Consider the following 20,192-nt stretch of genomic DNA (forward strand, 5'->3'; position numbering starts at 1 on the left):
TCTGCTATTATGATCAGTGATTCAATGATTAGATATTTTCAAAACAACAAGTTTTGTACAAAATCAAAACATTGTAAAAGAAATAAAAAATTCAGGCTATTCCATTTTTCAAGCAAATTGAACATTCTCCATAAAATATGTTTTCTCTCATAGTGTCTCCTGTAGAAATATTTTTCCTGTGGTAGGTGTGTAAATGTAAGTTTTTTATTTTTCATTATTACTGTAAACTTCTTTTCGCAAATATGAAAGTGAGATTTCGCTTCTGAGCCAAAGCCGATAATTAAAATCGAAGATTGTGGATGTGATTATTATCCTGTTGGATAAAATACACGTTTCCGTAATTAAGCAGATATGTTTATAATTTGTGATGATAAAATCTGCCGTTCACCAAAAGAAAAACAAGGAAAAGCACATTTAGACTAACAGATAAGAAATCTTCATAATTAGTTACCTTTTTAGATTTTTGCATGCGAAGTAATTAATATAGCTTTTCGTAACACCAAACCACTTTACCTACTCTACTTAATAACGAAAACTGTTAAATCTAGAACCGTACATCACTTCATAATTCCCCTGTTTAAAGGTAGACGCCAATTAATACGTCTTCTCAGATACGACAGATCACTTGCGGCACCGCAAAAAGTGGACCGAAAAAAACTATGGTCATATCGGTTACAGAGTGTACCAGAATGCGCCCCATAAATTATCTAACTGCGCTAATGCTAGATAAATAATTGTTCGGTTCAATGGTCCTTGAAGACATCTTCTTGGACAACTGACGGTCTAATCAACTTCTTGCTAATTGCTGCTGTGAGAACGAGGTCTAGTTTCACCGGAGTTTAAATCTGGTAGTCGAGGGGTTTTGCAGAAAATGTCTTCAAATTCCTTTTTTCTTCATTATTATGCGAATAGTATATGCGACCTCCCATCCAAAAAAAGGTTTAAAAACCACAACCCACTTTGAAATTTTTATGTATAATCTACAGAAATGACATGGCAGCCAGCACGTCTAGTGTTGACCCAAATTAATGTGCAAGCAAAGTGACCAAGAAACTAAGTTGAAACATCTAAAATTTAACACGTTTTTCGAGAATACCCTACGTGAGCTTATGAAAACTGTTATTTTGTTGTTACATTGTCTCGTTAATTAGGTTATGTTTATTGCTACTATCGTTACAAAACATTTGAAACGACTTGCGGGCAATTAAAGGCGAACCGTTAAATGAAGACCCTATAATTCTGTCATGTACCTTCTTTTTCGTATAATACACTAGCTCTATTTCGTTACTCAGGTCATACAGATTTTAAGTGCGTGAAATTGTGTTTTTTGACACAAAGATGCAGAGAACGACTCTGACCTCCTGGACTTCCATATTCGACATCCATGGATTTTCCTAAGATCCACATCAAAGACACTTTTCTTGACAACATTCATAAAAGTTCAGTCATATTATTTCTTAAAATACGTGAAAAATTATGTATAGGTAGAGCTTCTGGAAAATATTGCGAGGTGCTTTCTCAACCTCCCGATTTAACATCCATGTATATTTGTAAAATCTACATAAAAAGCAGCAATTAGACAGAACTGCCAGAAAATATTTAAGAAAAAGTAGTGATCCTGGAATATACAGAAAATCTCCATTTCATCAGAATTTATACATCTAAAAAAAAATTAATCTCAATGCGAGCAACCGTTCTGACCTCCCACACTAACCCTCGCGGAGTTTTACAAAATTAACCCACCAAGGTATGCTTTTTGCCAATTAGGGGTCGTAATTGGCAAAAAAGCGCACCTCAGTGGGTCAAACCAGTCTACATCGGGTAGCCGTAATCTCTTCGCCAGCGAGCGGGCAGTACCGTCTCGGTACCCGATCGAATCGTGCCGTCGAGACGAAAAGAGAGTGAGTGCCGCGCTTTCGTCGGATAATTGTGCTACTAGGAAAAATGTGACTAATAAAACATTAACCTAAAGAGGACACTCAAGTGTAACATGGGCGATATGATGCTAAAGCAGCCCTTTCCGCATCACCACGTGCAACGTTGGCAAAGCAGTGACATGCTCTCCTCTCGAGGGGTGTTCCCTCCTTTCTATCCACAAGCGAACCCCAAACGCATGTCATACCCCTTTAGACCGCCAGACCCAGCGGTATGGCGAGAGTTCCACCCTCCGAACTTTGGCTATCCCCCGAAAGTGCGGGACTATCACATGCTCCCCTCATTCTACCGAAACGTGATGCCTCCCCCGCCCAATCCCAACAGACTTTTGATGATGGATCCGCGAAGGTGGACGGCTCCCCCTCAACCGCAGCAGCCCCAACCACCCCTTTGTCAATGTAACGGCTCGGGGGGAACAAGGAGTGTGAAATCTAAGTCCATGGAGGACGTGAGGGAGTTTGTGATTGAATGGGGGGAGAAAGACTACAATGGGAATGATATAGGTCCTAGAGTGAAGGGCCGAGCGGAAGGAAGGAGGTCCATGGAGAATTTGTTGGAAAACGGGGGTAAAAGGGGTAGTCCTCCGGGGATGAGACTAAAGCCGGGAAAAATGAATGGAGATGGATTTTATCGACAGCAGGTTCGTGTTTTTGATTTGTTTTGTTGTCAGTCCCTGAGGATTAGGTCTGAAAGCATAGGAGGTCAATCAATCAATCGATTAGACTACGAGATAAATTGCCTGCGATGACGTTTGCCTTTGTTAAAGTGGATTTTGCGATTAAATATCAAGTAAACTGCGTTGTAAAAAGGAAGTCTACTATGATTAGATCTGGTAGTTTCGAAGGCCAAATAAACAAGTTAATTGGAGAGATGGTACATTTTCAAAGGGCTTTCAATTCATTCAAAGCCGCAGTGGTTCCTGTAAATTTAATTTAGATAAAATAATATTAAATATAAATCACATTTTCTACGTCTCTGATTTTCAGTTTAGCTTGATAAATGGGCATTTTATAATTTTAGAAAATTTGAAAGAAACTTCCAAATAAAAAATTTGTTTCCCACCTATTCTTATCATATGTTTATAATTCATTAACTCAATAACCCGAAAAACTAGATCCAAAACATCCGACTGGAAATCTGGATTTATCCCCTTAAGACTTTACTTTCACAGGTACTCAACAAGGTTGAATAAGTACTTGAACCGGGAAAAAAACCTGAATCAACCATCAAGTACCCGTCCATATCCGATGAAAAATGAAAGTATAGTAGCGCTTAAAACGACGCTCGCTCAATTTGCATAAAAATCGTAAACTTTCATTCAATTATAATTAGTTGGAGAGCATAAATTCGTTTTATTGCAATTTTTCGCGGCGAATTTGATTGATCGGGACATTAGAAATTATATTTATCGTTGACCATCATCTGGCGTGACCGATTGAACAGAACAGATATACCTAATCTTTTTGTAGTCGAGCAACGATACTAATTACAAGTCCGTGGTGAAAAACGCCAACTACTAATTACGCAACGTAGGATACTAATAGCTCATTAATAAACCGCGAACCGATCGGTTTCTTGGAAACTAACTAAATCATGACTAACAGGTTTGGGCAACTATATTGTTTCATTTTCTAGAACATTGCGACATCAAAACGATTCGTAAAGAACGGATATTCATGTTTTATTGCCTACAATCGAACCGGAATTACTCATTTGAAATTCCTTTCCCAAATGCAAGAACAATTTGAGGGGGCTAAATCCGTTTTTTGAGCGGGTCATTCAAGTTCATTTGAGTTAACCCTAGTCCATAATGAAAATGAACATTTATTTCTTTCAGTCGGTGATAAAATCTAAATTTTGATTAGGTGTTCTTCTTTATCAATGGGGACCAAATCGTGTCTAACTCGGAGACTAACTAAAAAAAATCTCCACTATGTTTTTTATGGTTTTCAAAAGAATTCATGATGCAGTTTGGTTATTTATTTTTGCGTAAGCGCTAAAAATTCCTAACTTAAACTAGTTGAAAAAAGTCGCAGGAGGCTAAATCTGGACTTCCAGGCGGCATTTTTCTTTTGTTGCGTCAATTGTTTTTCTTCGTCATTGGGCTACTTACGAGTTTTTCCACTTTACCGCTTATCGATATATCTCACAAAGGCACCAACACTTAATCCAGATAACACCTTTCCGAGTTTTTCTTCCGCAATCGCTTTTTTGAGACTTTTGTGTGCGAGTTAAAGTGGGTCGAGGTACCTCGAGAAATTCTCGAATATAAAAATAATTTGAAAAAGAAAGTAGCAGCATTGTTGCCATTCCCAGGCCTCACCGGCCAAGACCTAGTCAGTTGTTATTTTTCACGTCGACCATAGATTATCTGAAATAACCCAACGATTTGAGCTCTCACTTTAATTTGTATTTATTATGGTTAATCGTTTGTTATAAATATCGCTTTCGTTCGGTTTCTATTAAGCGATCGATGGCCGTAGTTCCTTCTTTCGTCAGTTTCCCTTTCGGTTGTTGATGTCATTAATTTGCTACCTTCGTAGAAGCCACAAAATTACAAATAAACATAAAGCGTTTCTCCGGTTCAGATTTACTTAAGGTAGGAACAGATGAAAAATTTTAATGATTTATTTCATAAGAATTTTATAATTGATTACATATTGCTCCTTTAAGAAAAAATTGAAAACAGGCTTATTCGATGCACCTACCAGAAGTTTGACTAGTTAAAACAATACCATTCCTATAATAAACCAATGATTCAATTATACCATTCTTGCAACTCGTTCCAAATAATCAGTCACCTGTAACTATTGTTTGCTGACTTCTCTAACGTTATAACTCAATATAGACAACTGTATTTAGTTTCGTCAAGCATTGCAAAAAACCACTTCTTCTAGAGGAATTTCTTCTTCCTTTTAAATTCGTTACTATTTCAAACTCGCAATGGAAATGTAATATTTACAAAACAGTCGCAACATCTGCTTCTCCAATCAACAGTCCGAGGTGAATTTGTGTCGATCAGACTCGATTTCTATCGTCTAAATTCGCGTGAAATTGCTAAGGTAATTCTTTAGGTGTTAAATCTGGCCGTCAAGTGGGCCCAACAGTTTAGGTTACTCCAATTTTAAGGAAAATGGGGGGATATTTATTGGCACTAACTTCCATATCTATGTTGAGGAAAAATATACTCTTTAAGTTAGTTCAGGGAAATTTGGACATGAATTTATAAGTAAATCGAGTTTTACATAGGACAATGTAGATACTAAGTTAAGATTTATATGGGCGGACACTTCAAGTTACGCAGGTTGATATTGTCAAAAACTTCAAGAACGTCCTCCAACACTTCAAGTTAGTTAATATAGACATTATCTTCAAGTTAAACCGAGATGATTTAGATAATTTAGCTTATTTCGGTTAAAAGCGTGGGGTAACTCGAGTGGAAACGTTGAAAAGTCAATTATTACATTAAAAGCCAAACAATAAATCATTGTTTAGTCAGATGTAAGAGTAGAACTAGTGTCGGTCTCATAATCAAAAGATTGATAGTTTGAGAATAATTACGTTTCACGCAGAAGTTGAGCGCAATTTTACGCTTTCAAAGACACACCAAAGTCCGTATTTTTACTGTAGTTAATACGTTTGAAAATATCAGCAGGCAAATGGGAAAAACTTCAACCACTTAAGCTCGGATCGTTTCCAGTGAAAGCGCAGATAGTCCATCTGTTTCTTGTTACCCGTTTGATCTACGACAATGACAAGCTGCAATTTTTATACTTCTGTTACATTTTTCCCATAAACCCATAAAATGTAACAATCAAACACAATGGTACCGTCACTGTACACCATCCGCATTGATGGTGCCGTTGAAACCATTTAACAACGTTTCTTTCTTTGTTTTCTGTAGCCGTCTCCCAGGACCAGCTCGGAGGGTGATGGCAATATCACTGACTCGAATGGCGTTCCGAAACCGAAATTTGTGGCGGTGACGACCTTGGAAGATGTGCAAGCGGTCAGATGCGCGGAATTCCATCCGGGCGGTCAACTGTACGCGGTGGGCTCCAATTCAAAGACGCTTCGAATATGCGCGTACCCCAAACTTGCCGACCTCCGGTAAGTAGTGTCAGTGTTATAGTATAATTGTATACATTGTTTACATGATTGTTTACTCTACCCACGTTTTTTTACATTGTTGTTTACCTTACTTTTTTTTTACTTTTTAAAAGAAACGAATTGTCTACGTTCTTTACGTGATTCATTATCAGGACATCTTGTCAAAAGCAACATCCAGTTATGCTCTCAATTCTAAAGTGATCAACTTTTCCCTCACTCTGCCCATTTCTTTCAGAGAGGACCACCAAACGTATCAACCGATGGTGCTGTTCAAACGCACGAAACACCACAAAGGTTCTATCTATTGCCTGGCGTGGTCCCCGGTGGGCGATCTCATGGCCACCGGGTCCAACGATAAAACTGTCAAATTGATGCGGTTCAACTCCGACACGTCTAATCTAGAAGGAGACGAGGTGAGTGTGAGTCTGTGACCTCGTAATGTCATTTGTCATTGTCAAAACTTTGCCTTGAACTACAATATTCCAAGTCCCTGTCAAATCGAAATGTTCTAAATAGTCGCAAGAACAAGCATCACTATTGTCATTGCCAATCACATTTCATGTGTTTCTTTGCAGTGACGTAATATCTCGGTCATGCTTATTACTCTACTACGGCTGCAATTGTCCTATGATGTCTAATGTAACTTTGATATCACCTGGTTTAACGTTTTGATATTGACAGACGCACTTCAATGACATCAAAGTATCGTCATTAGGTTGTTTAGTTAAGTTAGTTAATTTTTTTGTTCTTTTGTGACGTCAGGTGGAATTATCGATGCACGACGGCACAGTGAGGGACTTGTGCTTTCTTGAAGACACAACGAACAAATCCAGTCTGTTGATCAGCGGCGGCGCGGGCGACTGTAAAATTTACGTTACCGACTGCGCTACTGGCACCCCATTCCAAGCGCTCAGCGGACACACAGGACATATCTTGTCCTTGTATACCTGGGGTGGTGAGTATCTTTTTTGAGTGTTTTCAACATTTTTGTGGTTTTACGCCGAAGAAATAGGAAATTTTAAAGGCGTTTTATGGTGAATTCTCTAATAGTATTAAAACAATTTTCGACTCGATTTTATTTCTCAAAAGGAAGAATTAATCGGTATGAAATGTCGAACTGGTTAAAGATCCGATATTTTTGTTTCTGGCGCGAATACCTTATTCTAATCCCCTTTCTAATCCTATTATGCAATTAGGTGCCATGTTTGTGAGTGGTTCGCATGACAAGACAGTGCGATTTTGGGACCTGCGCACGCGCGGCTGCGTCAACATGGTGACGCCGCTGACGCAACCGGGCACCCGGCAAGGCAGCCCTGTTGCCAGTTTGTGTGTCGATCCGAGCGGACGCCTGCTTGTATCAGGCCACGAGGATTCGTCCTGCGTGCTATATGACATTAGGGGCGGACGCAATGTGCAGTGTTTCAAGCCGCACTCGGCTGATATCCGCAGCATCCGCTTCTCGCCCTCAGCCTACTATCTACTCAGCGGTGGATACGATAACAAATTAGTGCTGACCGATTTGCAAGGTGAGTCCCTTTGGTTCTATCTACTGAGAGTAGTGTTGGAGTGACATTTTTTATAGGTGACTTAACATTGCCGCTACCGAGCGTCGTCGTGGCGCAACACAGTGACAAGGTCATATCCGCCAGATGGCACCCCTCGGAGTTCTCATTTCTCTCCACCTCGGCCGACAAGACGTCCACCCTTTGGGCCCTGCCTCCCGTTTGAGTTAACTTTGAAATCGAATCCCAATATATCTCCGTCTCCCTTTAACTCACGCTTACCTCTATTATAAGTCTGAACTAACCTTCAATACTCCCCTTGTTTACTTATGTTTAGTTTTGGTAGCGTTGTGCGTTGCCGAATCTTGGGATATTTTTGAGGAATTCTTGGAGAAATTACTGTATAAAACAAAGAGTAATTATTACAAACAATTTACCTAAAAATGTGATGTGGCACAAAAGGCTTATTCTCACTTTGCTACTAAATATTAAAAATTGTAAATTATTAAAAAAAAATAAAAAATAGCAAAAAACGTTTGTAACGATATTGTAAATATTAATGTGTTATTTTTACTGATACTTTCTATTAGCTGACGTGTATAAAGTTGTGTTGAGGGGTCGTCCCTCAGGACGCCACTGATTCGTTGATTTAACGGTTACAGCTATGATTCATTCGCAGTTTACCGAATAAAAGTTATTTAATGCTAGTTATTAATAGTTGTATTAATATCATTCAAATAAACATGTGTAATACTAAATGAGTGTTTCATATACCCACTTCTTCAATGCGAAAAAATTAAGAAGGAATGATGCAATGGAAAGTTCTCTTAACCTTTAGGGGAATGATTTGGTCAATTTTCTTGACTTGTAGCTGTTAGCCTCGAGAACTTTTCTCGATGCTTGATGAGCATGTCTTAGGCTCGTGATTAAACACTGAACATTAATTAAATAATGTAATTTATTAATAATAACTATACAAAAATTTCATTGCAACAACGTTAACAGGTAAAGGTAAAATTAGCAAACTTGCCGACGACCGACCGGTTTACACGACCTTCACTATTATTCGACCGAGAAATAGGGTTGAAGCTTTCAATTCACTAATTTACAAGCAAAATATTTAACCTACAAGAATTAACCATCATTGTCCTAGAAAGAACCCATTCCAAAATTAACCGGAAACAAGCACCGGGTCGCAATTCATGAACATGATAATAGAACACTCCTGAGAAATTACATCAAATGACAACTCAATTTTGGAATGTGCCCGAATTCTAAAATTTCCCTAACGCCTTCAACGAATGACTTACTAAATAAATATCATATATGAAGTAAACCAAATGACAACGTCCTTCTCGCCTTGACGTGTAACACAGGTACTAAAGACGTTCAGTGAGAACCCAACGACTTTTAACTTTAAATTCGTTGAACATTAAAAAAATGGTTTTAATAAAAAAACATTCCAATAAAGCAAAGATTTGCTTTCATCGGAAACGTTAAAGTGACAGCTGTCACGATTTTTAAACATGTTTCCGAATATAAAGAAGATCGAATTACTCTTCATTTTCAACGTATTTCTACGCTTAATAAATCCACCGAATTTGAAGATATTTGAATCGCCATTGTGCTGTCACAATGACAGCCTATAGCTGTCATTTCAGTTAATACACCGTCGTCTACATTTCAGTGAAAAGCAACTGTAATCTTTTGATGGCACTCCAATTCTCCTTAGAAAATATTCAACAAGTTATACAGTTGAATCAATGCATAAGTAGGCCTATAACACGAGAGACCGTATAAACCGGGCAACTAAATGAAATCCGTGACTTCCTACATGGAGGATCATATTTAATATCTACACTTAATTTCTACAGTTTTAATATATCAATGAGTTAAAATCTATGCTTTGGTTCATCTTTTACGCTAGGCATTCATGGGCGAAAAGATCAGAGTTTAAATGCAAGTCCATTGGTTAAAAAATTGTCCATTCTAGCAGTTCTTTAACCAATGGTTTTGATTCATTTTACCACCGTGTTCATGAGCACCTAGCTTCAGGTCACTACAACAAATTCGGTAGCATCAAATGCTCACCGTGAGTGTCAACTGAACTACCGATGAGGGCGCTGCGAAACGAAAACAAACAAAATAAACCGCCATGATGTCACATAGTATTGTATGTCTAATTTGATATCAGAATTCTCCACTTTGTATTATTGCAGCGCCATCTATAACTAAATTACATAATGACGTTTGAAGAAAGCGTCAGTTTTAGGAAAATCTAATAAATTACCGAGGCCCATTTTGGCATTCACTTTGAGCTGAGAGATGCGACCGAAAACGCTTTTATTTTGGGGTGTTGCTGCCGTGGCCACGTATTATTTAATCTCGATAGTTTCATACTTGGTGAAAAAATAACCGGTTAATAACCTCCTCGAGTATTAAGACGGCAACACCGCAAATACTAGAGATTCCCTCCTATACCACAAAGGCGCTATTTGTCTCGACATAACCATTTATAAAAACATTCCAATTATTCTAGAAAGTTCTAGCATTTTCCAACACGAGTCGATTCGACATCGCACAAAATAATCATACGATTACGACTCCTTTATCGGCTATAAATAGAGGTACTAAAATGGCACGAAAATATCAAAATGGCGGCAGCTACGTGAACAATTTAATATTTACCTATTCGGGTACATATCGAACATTAAAAGTGGGGACTACGAACCGAGGGTACTAATAAATGGCAGTGATTATTTTTTAGGTGACATGCGCGGAAAATAATCCCATAATGCACACTGGATGATCTCGGTAAAAGAGAGAGAAAGAGAAAGTGATATACAAACGTCACTGTTTGACGGCGAAGAGGATCACTGAAAAGCGTCCACCGGTATTTCTCATTTTTTTATTACTTGTCAAGCGATAGGCCATCGACATGACTGGGTTAATTCACCGAGTATTTGACTAAATGAGTAACATTAGAAATTTAGCACAATCTTCATTGAATTTGACATTTGCTGAATCTATTCTAACGTCACTCATTTGTCAAAATCGAAGACTGTCACACCGAGGAGAATTGAGATATTTTATAATGTAAAACGGCATAATTTGACACAAATCTTCCAGATATATACGTCAAAGGGAGATAGGTAGAGAAAAGAATTAGACTTCCACGACCTACCGCTTTACACACGTGACAAAAAATGAATTATGGGTAAGAAGTGTCCACCGATGGTCACATCAAGGATTTTTAAGTCGTTCCAAAACCGACGTGAATGCACTAATTGGTCGCACAAATTAACAATTTCCTATGTTTTACCAATGAGAGACGCCACTCAACCGTTTACTGAACCCACGAAGCGGGAACCCACAACGGTTCCGTCTCGACCCTGTTGACGGCTGTCAAAAGCTTACCGAAGGCCACACCCAGATCGTCGTTGACGATCGTCTCGTCGAAGAAGTGCTCGTAAAGGAATTCAATGCGCTCCGAATGCCGGATCATGTCTTTGAATTCGTCTTCCTGAAAGGTTTTGGCAAAAGAATAGGAAAAATTGTAGCGAATTCATCCCAAAGTTTTTTTTGCTGTAATTTCGAGGGCTATACCTCCCAAATGGTTTAAGATACTGCGTAGATCGAAGGATTTATTTTTCAAAATAACAAAGTTACAATTTTTGTGAAGCTCGAATTTTTCCTGTTGCTTTTCTCAAAAAAATTAACTGAAAATAGCTACCAGCACCAACTACCAACGCAAAACGGCTCGCAATACTAGGTTTTTTTCAGGGACTTACCGTGAATCCTCTGGAGTTGTCGACATCAAAAGTACTCCTTGCGTGGTTGGCCATTCTGGTCTCTTTCAAGACGTCCAGACTCGGCGGACTAATATAAACGATGTAAGGCTTCAGCTGCGGCATGCGCAGCATTTTCAAGGCCTGGTAGTGGGGATTGAGAATGCACACGTGGCCCGAGTTTACGATGGCCTTAACGCTGTCCGCGCTGGTGCCTGAAATACTCCCCTTACTGGCCGTGTTTTGACGGTCGAGAAGAAACGAAGACCAGGAATTTCAAGGGTTAACTAGAATTGTTGCGAGGTTTATTGGTAAAGGAAATGTGTCGACCAGAAAGAGTGAGGTACAACCTTAAGGTGAATGGAAGATTTTCCGCAAGAATATCGGAACTATGTAAACTAGGTGAGTTATAAGGATAAATGCTGTGGGTTCATGCGACTTCGTTTCTTTTACACATGGCTTTTTTACCGTATAAGTTTCCCTTGTACTCTCCAAATTCGATATATTTCCCCTTTTCAATGTCGGCCTCCATTTGCTCTCGTGGAACGAAGAAGTACTCCTTGCCATCCACCTCTCCCGGTTTGATACTCCTACTGGTGACTGGAAATAAGATTCGAGTTTAGAATGAACACAGCTCGGGTTCAATCTCACAGGATGCGTTTTTGAAAATGAACCAAATGTATTTTATGGGTAATTCGGGATAAATAGAGCCGAATCGAATCATCTTAAGTATAGTTTCTAAATTGTTGCTCTTGAACTCCACAATACTTACAAGGTGTGGGAGTTCTGAACTTCTCAGGGTCGGTGTCAATCAGCCGCCGTTTCAGCTCGTTCCTTCCGACCCCTGGAGGTCCGATCAGCACCACCGGCCTAAAGATGCCTGGCCTTGGGTACAACTTGGCCACCTCCTCATACGTAGCGATCAACTCCCGGTCGAAATCGTCGTTTTCCGCTGTATCGTAAATGATTTTTTTAGTTTTGTTTTTGGTGTCGGCGGCCACCGCGGCAGCGAGACAAAGGGCAGGTTTCGGACTACAGCTCAAGCCATCCTCAGCCACTACCGGAACGAAACACAGCCCTAGGCAAGCAGACACTACCGTTTAGTCTCGTTACGGAAGAAAAATCATGCAATAGCGCTCCAAGCGATCTTAAGCATTAAGCGAAACTTACCGTTCTCCTCTTCTCCATTTTGACTCTCCCTCTCGTGCAGAATTCGCTTTTCCTGAAGAGCCCTGCTCGGGATCAGGCCGGCGCGCATGTTTTTGTCCCCCTCTTTGCGGGCCTGCCACCTGAGAAACAACAGAAAAAGAAAATAATTACGGTTCCATTCATTGGCCACATTCAGCAGAGGTAACAGTTTTGTGCAGCTGCTGGATAACTGTTGAACAACTGCAATATACAATAAAAATTACCTCGTTTCTCAATAAAAATATGTTTGAAACGTAGCGTCTCATTCAGCGTAAATCCCAAAAGCACCACAACTGTTGAATCTGCTGAATGGGGCTATTAAACCTACCAGTACTGATCGTCCTGGCAAACAATATGCAACACGTCTCCCTTTTTAAAATCCAGACCGGCCTCCTTGCATGGGATGTAGGGATCCGTAGAGCTGTCATAATCAAAGTGCGCTCTCACCCTCACCTTGCTTTCCCTACTGTTCAATCTACTCTCAGCCGGGACAAGTTTGAACGTGATAGTACCCTCAGAGCTTTGCTGAAAACCCCCAAAAACGTGAAAATTCCCACATATTTCACTTTTAACGACTTACTAAAATGGCTAAAACGTCATTGGGTTCCTTTCCTTCAACGTTAATGCCGTTTACTTCAACCACTTCGTCTCCCACGTGAATCAAACCGGATCGGTCTGCGGCACCTCCATGCATTACCCTGGCTATCACGATCTTACCGGTCCCTTCGTCTGTTTTTATTGTAGCACCCTGTATATAGGAAGCAGCGCTCACACCATCGACAGTAATGAGTGAATGAGTTATAGCCAGTTGTGCGAGATATATAGGACCAGCCCTCATCTACATCCTCGTACCAAGAGTACGAACGAGAGTTGTGGGACAGTTATGTGATTGACTTGAAAAATCCTTAGGCCCATTATGAATCTTGCGATATAAAACATACAAAGTGTTGCAAATATTAGGTCGTGTAGTATGAAATGAGTAGATTCTCGAAATGCCACATTCAACTGCGAATAACTTCACTCTAAATCTATATTTGGACTTGACTTTTTTATGTGGAAAAGGCACATTCTTCCTCTTTCGATCAGAGTTTAAAGTGTTAAAAATTATTGAAAACTTTTATTTTTATAAAAATTTTTGTGCAGCCATGCAAAATAGTGAAATTCGTGTGTTAATGAAATATGAGTTCCACCGTGGAACCACAACAGCTCAGACGGCTCGCAATATTAATTATGTGTTTGGTACTGAAGTCACTTCACAGCAAACAGTATCTCGTTGGTTCATGAAATTTCGTTCTGGCAATTTTGACCTGAACTAACCTGAACAAATGAACCACGTGGACGACCTGAAACTCAAGTGGATAACGATTATCTGAAAGTGTGGAAGCGTGGTGGAAGCGAATCCACGTCAAAGTGCAAGCGAATTATCGTTAATATTCAGTGTAACCAAAAAAACAATATTGACTCATTTGGCTGAAATTGGTATGGTGAAAAAGCTGGACAAGTGGGTACCGCATGAGTTGAGCGACATACAGAAAGAACGACGTCTCGAAGCTTGTGTTTCTTTGTTGTGCCGGTATAGTAACGATCCATTTTTGAATCGGATTGTTACTTGTGATGAGAAATGGATCCTATATGACAATACCAGACGTTCATCGCAGTGGTTGGATCAAGATGAACCACCAAAACATTGTGCGAAAAAAAATCTTCATCAAAAGAAGCTTATGGTGTCCGTTTGGTGGTCCAACGCAGGTGTCATCCTTCACAGCTTCATGAAACCTGGTGAATCAATTACGGCTGATGTCTACTGCCGACAACTGACCGAAATGATTAAAAGATGAAGATTAGTCAATCGAAGCGCACCGCTATTGTTGCACGACAACGCTCGGCCACACACCGCACAAGTCACCTTGGCCAAGCTACAGGAGTTGGAATTGGAAACTCTTCGTCATCCACCGTATTCACCCGACTTAGCACCCACTGATTACCACTTCTTTCAAAATTTGGATAACTTCTTGGTAGGGAAAACATTCAACTCCGACGAGGCTGTCAAAGCTGCCTTCCAAGAGTTTATCGACTCCCGGCCTGCAGGCTTTTACAGCAGGGGAATCAATGAACTTCCCGTTAAATGGCAGAAGTGTATTGATAATGGTGGTGCATATTTCGATTGACAATAAAAATATTTCATATGAAAAAAAATGACTAAAGTTTCAATTCAATTCTACTCATTTCATACTATACGACCTAATATAAATGCTAACTTTTTTCACACTTATCCGAATACAGCTCCAAAATCTGATCTCTCTTTGGCCTGGATAACTCAGAAATCCGCAAAATATCAATTCATGATACCGAGAAATGGAAGAGTCTCTTGAGGGCAGTTTAATTTCGTATGCGACACCCTATATATTTCAAAATAACAAGGAAAAGTGGAGGGAAGTGACCTGAGTATTTAAAACGTTTGAGTTACGTCTTTGTATACAGGAGGGGGCAAACAGATATAAACTTCTTCTCGTCCCAAAATTCGAACAACTGGTTATAAAGTTCAATTTTTCTTAAATTAATAATGGAAGATAACTAATTTTTACTATAAAATGGTTCTCTATGGATGCGTTCTGGGGTTGTTTCGTACCTTGACACGTCGATTCTGATGTCAGATATTCGACAATTTTACGAAGATGTAATAAAAGGTCTGTTTGTAATAAATTAGGAATGTCGTCCTTTTCTTTCATTCCATTCCTCTCTGCTGGTTCATGAACTTCAAATAAAAAATGCTAGTGGAACCAACAGAAGGAAATTCTAGGATCCAAAAAAACGAATTCCTAAGCTAAAAACAAAAATGGAAAATTGGAAAGTTCAAAATATCAACTATAGAATGGCAGAAGAATAAAGAGTATTAGAATCGGCAGAGAAAATCTATCTATTACAGATTTATTGTAGAATGGTCCACTAAATTGCCGAACGAAATTAAAATTGAGCCAAAATAAATTTAATATGAATCCATTATCCATAGAGTGTTCTCTTTTTTTGTGTTTTCTTTACGTTAAAGCACTATTTAAAAGCAGAAAATTTTTAAATCAAACACCCTGTAAGTAGACTCAGAACATGTATAATCACTCTGAAATGGCTAAAAAAACTCACTTTGTATGAAAACCTAACGGGAACCGCGTATACGTAGTACCCTATACATATATCCCTATTTACTTAAGTTCGTATACTGGATAGTACACGAACGTCTATATAGGGTGTTTCAAATTCAAGGCAGACCCTTGTGATCTCAGAAATACCTCTCACGGGAGCACCCCGTACAATTTTTAAACACGCCCTGAGTGAGTAGTCGATGACCTAGAAGTATATGCTATTCCAACTCAATAAAAATCGGGGCATGCCATAGAAATGGATTTCTTTTTAGAAAAACTATTGACTGTACGTGCTAACTTTGTTTTTTTTTTCGTGTCTACCCAAGATAAATATACAGCGTGTACCTTTAACGGACTTAATGGACCATTCTCCGAGTGCGGGAAAGAGTGTCAAGCCTGACGGGTGCAAATATAAATATCCATGGCAGTTTCATAGCAAGAAAAGAAGGGCACCACCTGCGCATCTGCAGAACTACGCGCCTCCAAGTGCAGGAAAACAAATTAACACTGTCATTATGTACATTTTATACAGGGTGAATCATTTTGGGGGTATTTCCGGACTGTAGTTCAAGTGACGAGCCGAAAATGACCCCGAAAATTTTGAAACCGCTGCCGGCTAAAATCACAGACAAAGTAGGCACTCTAGAGGAGTATTTAGGGGGGTTACGAGTAAAAGCTTTCAAACTCATAATATAAAAAAATCCACAAAACCGAGGATATCAAATGTTTTTCCCTGTAAAATTAGCTTAACCGTACCAGCAAATTGCGACAAATGTTTAAAATGGACTCGTCGATCTAAAAGGAGCTTTTTCGCACTCTTTAGCAAAAACAACATGAGGCTCGTAGGTCTGAGAGTTTTTAGGTCTTGTGCGTCACGTTCAATTTCAGAAACATATATCTACGTTGTCTATGGGCCTTGTCAGTGACGCCATAAACCTCTCTATGTTCTGCTAAAGAAACATAGAGAACCGACTAGTTCAGGTTATCTAAGTAACCTGATCTAAAGTCACTTACTAGTCGTTCCTCGAATAATGTTTCTCTATCTACTTTATATACAGGGTACAACCATTTGAAGTCCATGGCCTCAGGAGATTTTTTACAAATTGAAACATCGTATAAAGCTACTTTGCTATTGTAATGTGGAATTTTAAAGAATGGAAGATACTCAAATTGTACTCAAATTGGGTTGATTCGATTCAAAATAAAAACAGAATGAAGATGAAACAAAACTACTGCCCAACTTCGCAATCGAACACAAGTAAAAGCGAAGGAAACAACTAAGTAAGTAATGGAAATATGCCTAGTGTCTCGATCTCACAAATACTTACGACGATCGGTTCAGCGCTTTGTGTACCAGTCTTGGCAAAAAAGAAAAATTTCCCATCAATAATTCAAAAACTACCTCCGATTAGATTGGTACCCAAACATGAACACCACAAGAGACCAATGAAGTATTGAAACTCACCAACGGCTCATTGCTTTTGACCAGCTGGACAATCTTTATGGTCTGTTCGCCATCGTCTTCCTCGACAGGGATGTCGGGGAGGTGTGGGTAATAATCCTTTTGGGCAACTGCGTCGTGCGCACACAATAAACCCTTGAGAGAACAGAAAAACATACCAAGGAAGTGTGAAACGCGGGAAACTACCTGTAAAAGCGGTTTTTGCAACATCAAAAACAACTCCTGGCACTCTTCGGTTCTTTGGGGCTGCTGCAGCAGTAGCTCCAGTACGTCGGCCAGCACGTGCATTCCGTCCGACAAGGCGGGGATTGGAAAACACCTGTAAAGTTCCACTTCTAATCAAAAAATATGAAAATATCATTTAAAACACCTTTAAGTTGCGTGTGCCGACCCTAAGGAGATAATGAATCTTCTTAAATTGTTCAACATGGACTTACCTTCGCCGTTCAACATTTCCTAATATCCTGTTATGGATGTTTACTAAAGCATTCAGTTCCTTGGACTGCAACAGTTCGTTCAAAAACGCCAATTCCTCCTCAGTGCTTGGAAGGTTGGCTGCTTTTTGAAGGTTTGCATAAAGGTCGGTTAAAGCTGAAATTGAGCCCTTAAAATGTGTCATTTCTAGCATTATCATTCGGGAATTTAGTAATTTTGCTCATCCTCTGAAATTGTCTCTGGTGCTAGTAGTTTTTGTTTCAGTAACTGTGCTTGCATAAAGTTCTCTAGCTACTCATATTTGCTTTTGGATGAAGACATTTTTTAAGATTTTAAATGAATGTTTCTGAAATTCCATTTCCAAATCTTCTAGCTTGGCATCTTGATTTAAACACAAAAGATTTAAAATGCCAAAAAATTTCTTCTTCAGAAAGTTTTAACAGGCCAATTGCCCCCCTTGGGTTCGTGCAATATTGTTCAACATTAGGGCAAAAAGAGCAAAAAAAAAGGAAATTTCTTTGCTATTAGTCACCATCCTTTTTCTACTGGTTTCGCCAAAAAGGATGTTTAGTTCGGTATCACCATTTATTAATTAAATAGTTCCTTACCAGGATCAGTTTTTTTCTTTCCATTTCCCATTACGTCGGATGTCATGCTGCAAAGTCTGAAAAAATTATTAAAATATAATTTAAAAATAAACTGTAGACCTCTCTGGGTGCTTAAAATGAATATTCCAAAAGCAATAATTTATTGATGTCAGTTGCACAGAGTTACACATGTTCAACAAACCACAAATAAGTGTAGGTACATATTAAAAATAGGACAAGCTGCTCAGTTCTCAACAAAAGACACAGTTTAAAAATGGCATCACATTATATTAAGAATAACACATTTAAAAAGATAAGAACTACAACATTTACAATTCCATAAAAATCTGAGTTCAGGAATTTCTCCAATACGCAGACTTTTTTCAGGAGAGGTTCTTTGCTGCAGGAAGCAAAACATTGAACAATTTTACTGTCCAATACCCCAGGCCATCTTGACATACATCCCTGGCCTCTTATTTTATAATCATACTGTTCTCCATGTGGTCAGTATTAAATCATGTTTTTTTTTATGCACACCAGACAGTCAGTATGTACAAAGAGGATACAGTCATAAAAACTTATATCACAAACTAACCCAGACTGTTATTCCTATATTCCATTTCACCCATTATTCTCACTACCTTCTGCTGCAGACCAAAGCTCTCATATGCCCTAATGAGCTTCAAGCCATTCATGTATGAGATATACAATGTGGAATTGATAGGTGATAAAATAAGAAGTTTTCGATATTTTGCTAGAGTTAGTACACAATGGAGGTAACACAGATGACACAAAGCCACCTATTGAGATTGGTTGTACCTCAATAATTCTCCTGTCAGTTTTCAGGCTCAAGAACAGCACCCAGGAAAATTGCTTCTAGGGAGTTTGGCATTGTCAATTCTCACATAGCAAAAGTTGTCCAGCTGAGTGTTTTCCATTTCCACCAAGGATCCCACTAATTGGCCCAATGTCATGAAACTGCTCTGATTTCACTGTATATGTTTTTTCTGGAAAAGGCCACAAATATGTCCCCTCTAAAGTATCACCTCACATAAATGCCACGATGAACATATTTTCATCAGATCCTCTAAGTCCCACGAGATATTTTAAAGAATTTTTTATTGGTTCTTGAGGTTCATAAGTTTCATACTCGGCTTTCATACAAAATCAGTTTCTTAAGTAGTTCTCAGAGAAACCAAGAATCTGAGCAATACCCAGGCCAAGACTCAAATTCGATGATTCAGGAAACTAGCCTGCAGTCTAGCTCGCAGTTGTAGTTTACAAGGTCTGAGAGCAATACTTAAGCCAAATTATTGAAATGCTGGTAAAGTTACTAGATAGACAGTTTTCAAATTTCCCAAAAATGAAGTAATGAAGCAATAGAGATTATTTAGAATAAAACAGGAAACTTATTCTTCCATTAAACTTGTTGGGACTCCAATAACTTGCCTCTAAAGGGCGCAAAACCAAGAGAGGCTACAGTGCCTACTTACCCAAGCAACTCAATGTTATACTGATCAATAAAAAAGCACTAAAAATACTGAACACAACTAATTTGAATTAAATCGGACCTACTTAGGCCAGCAAACTGCAACATTACCATTCAGTTCAATTATGAGTTCAGTGCTAGTTGTAAGGTTAATAACCCTGCGTTGTAGGAAATTTGCAGATTTTCCAAATTTTTTGTTTATAATAATTTGAGGAAGCCGCCAGTATAAACAACTTAGAAGGGGGGAATTTAAATCACAAACCTCGTCTCGTCCAATTTCCGTCGATTTTCATGCCTTCCTCTGGAATTGGGGCAACGAAACTACGAGAAAAACACAAGAAAACACACCGACGAATGATTTTTCCTGACCACTTTCAATATCCAGAATTTCCTGATAGTTACATTTTCCGAGCTCAACCTGATAGGCAACCAGATATACACACCAAGGAAAGGAAAGCCACTGCATAAATGTGGGGACTCTATTAGAAAAGCATTTGTTAAGCATTAGGAGTTCATTTGACAATTTTACCCAAATTTGTCCAACCACTTAAGTTACGAG

General features: G+C 38.9%; 2 protein-coding genes across 12 annotated transcripts in view; one reads left to right on the plus strand and one right to left on the minus strand.

Moving 5' to 3' along the window:
* The window catches only part of LOC136411822 (WD repeat-containing protein 47), a 29,501-nt gene extending 21,431 nt beyond the window's left edge, over window positions 1–8,070 (plus strand). For 5 of the 6 annotated variants that reach the window (XM_066394559.1, XM_066394558.1, XM_066394564.1 and 2 more), the window contains 5 exons: window positions 5,840–6,045; window positions 6,281–6,458; window positions 6,808–7,000; window positions 7,242–7,571; window positions 7,628–8,070. In XM_066394559.1, the coding sequence (XP_066250656.1) occupies window positions 5,840–6,045; window positions 6,281–6,458; window positions 6,808–7,000; window positions 7,242–7,571; window positions 7,628–7,773 (1,053 nt within the window). In that variant the 3' untranslated portion in view covers window positions 7,774–8,070. Of the gene's footprint in view, window positions 1–1,816; window positions 2,576–5,839; window positions 6,046–6,280; window positions 6,459–6,807; window positions 7,001–7,241; window positions 7,572–7,627 lie in introns of those variants that run through there. The other variant, XM_066394561.1, reaches the window with a different exon arrangement.
* Window positions 8,071–8,487: 417 nt separating this feature from the next.
* metro (membrane palmitoylated protein 7-like protein metro) lies at window positions 8,488–20,067 on the minus strand. Of its 6 annotated transcripts, none has more exons than XM_066394569.1 (13): window positions 19,896–20,067; window positions 18,166–18,221; window positions 17,560–17,713; window positions 17,309–17,441; window positions 17,126–17,257; window positions 16,989–17,018; window positions 13,104–13,271; window positions 12,852–13,048; window positions 12,506–12,624; window positions 12,108–12,287; window positions 11,804–11,935; window positions 11,339–11,550; window positions 8,488–11,070 (listed from the first exon to the last, which is right to left on the minus strand). In XM_066394569.1, the coding sequence occupies exons 2-13, from the start codon at window positions 18,209–18,211 to the stop codon at window positions 10,894–10,896; spliced, it is 1,680 nt and encodes a 559-aa protein (XP_066250666.1). In that variant the 5' UTR covers window positions 18,212–18,221; window positions 19,896–20,067; the 3' UTR covers window positions 8,488–10,893. The 6 variants fall into 6 exon arrangements, with proteins under 6 accessions (XP_066250666.1, XP_066250662.1, XP_066250664.1 ...); XM_066394565.1 differs by having other exon boundaries at window positions 12,108–12,413; window positions 19,896–20,065; XM_066394567.1 differs by lacking the exon at window positions 19,896–20,067 and adding an exon at window positions 19,720–19,841 and having other exon boundaries at window positions 12,108–12,413.
* Between the last annotated feature and the right edge of the window lie 125 nt (window positions 20,068–20,192).

This window comes from Euwallacea similis, chromosome 10, assembly GCF_039881205.1.
Source record: "Euwallacea similis isolate ESF13 chromosome 10, ESF131.1, whole genome shotgun sequence".
NCBI classification, from domain to species: domain Eukaryota; kingdom Metazoa; phylum Arthropoda; class Insecta; order Coleoptera; family Curculionidae; genus Euwallacea; species Euwallacea similis.

What these genes read in the sequence shown, in the direction of transcription:
- metro (XM_066394565.1), bottom strand. Translation starts at nt 18,211, where the DNA reads ATGACATCCGACGTAATGGGAAATGGAAAGAAAAAAACTGATCCTG. An exon ending in GGAAATGTTGAACGGCGAAG is followed by an intron (nt 17,442 to 17,559) that starts GTAAGTCCATGT and finishes GGAACTTTACAG; the next exon opens with GTGTTTTCCAATCCCCGCCT. An exon ending in GTTCAGAACTCCCACACCTT is followed by an intron (nt 11,936 to 12,107) that starts GTAAGTATTGTG and finishes TCTTATTTCCAG; the next exon opens with TCACCAGTAGGAGTATCAAA.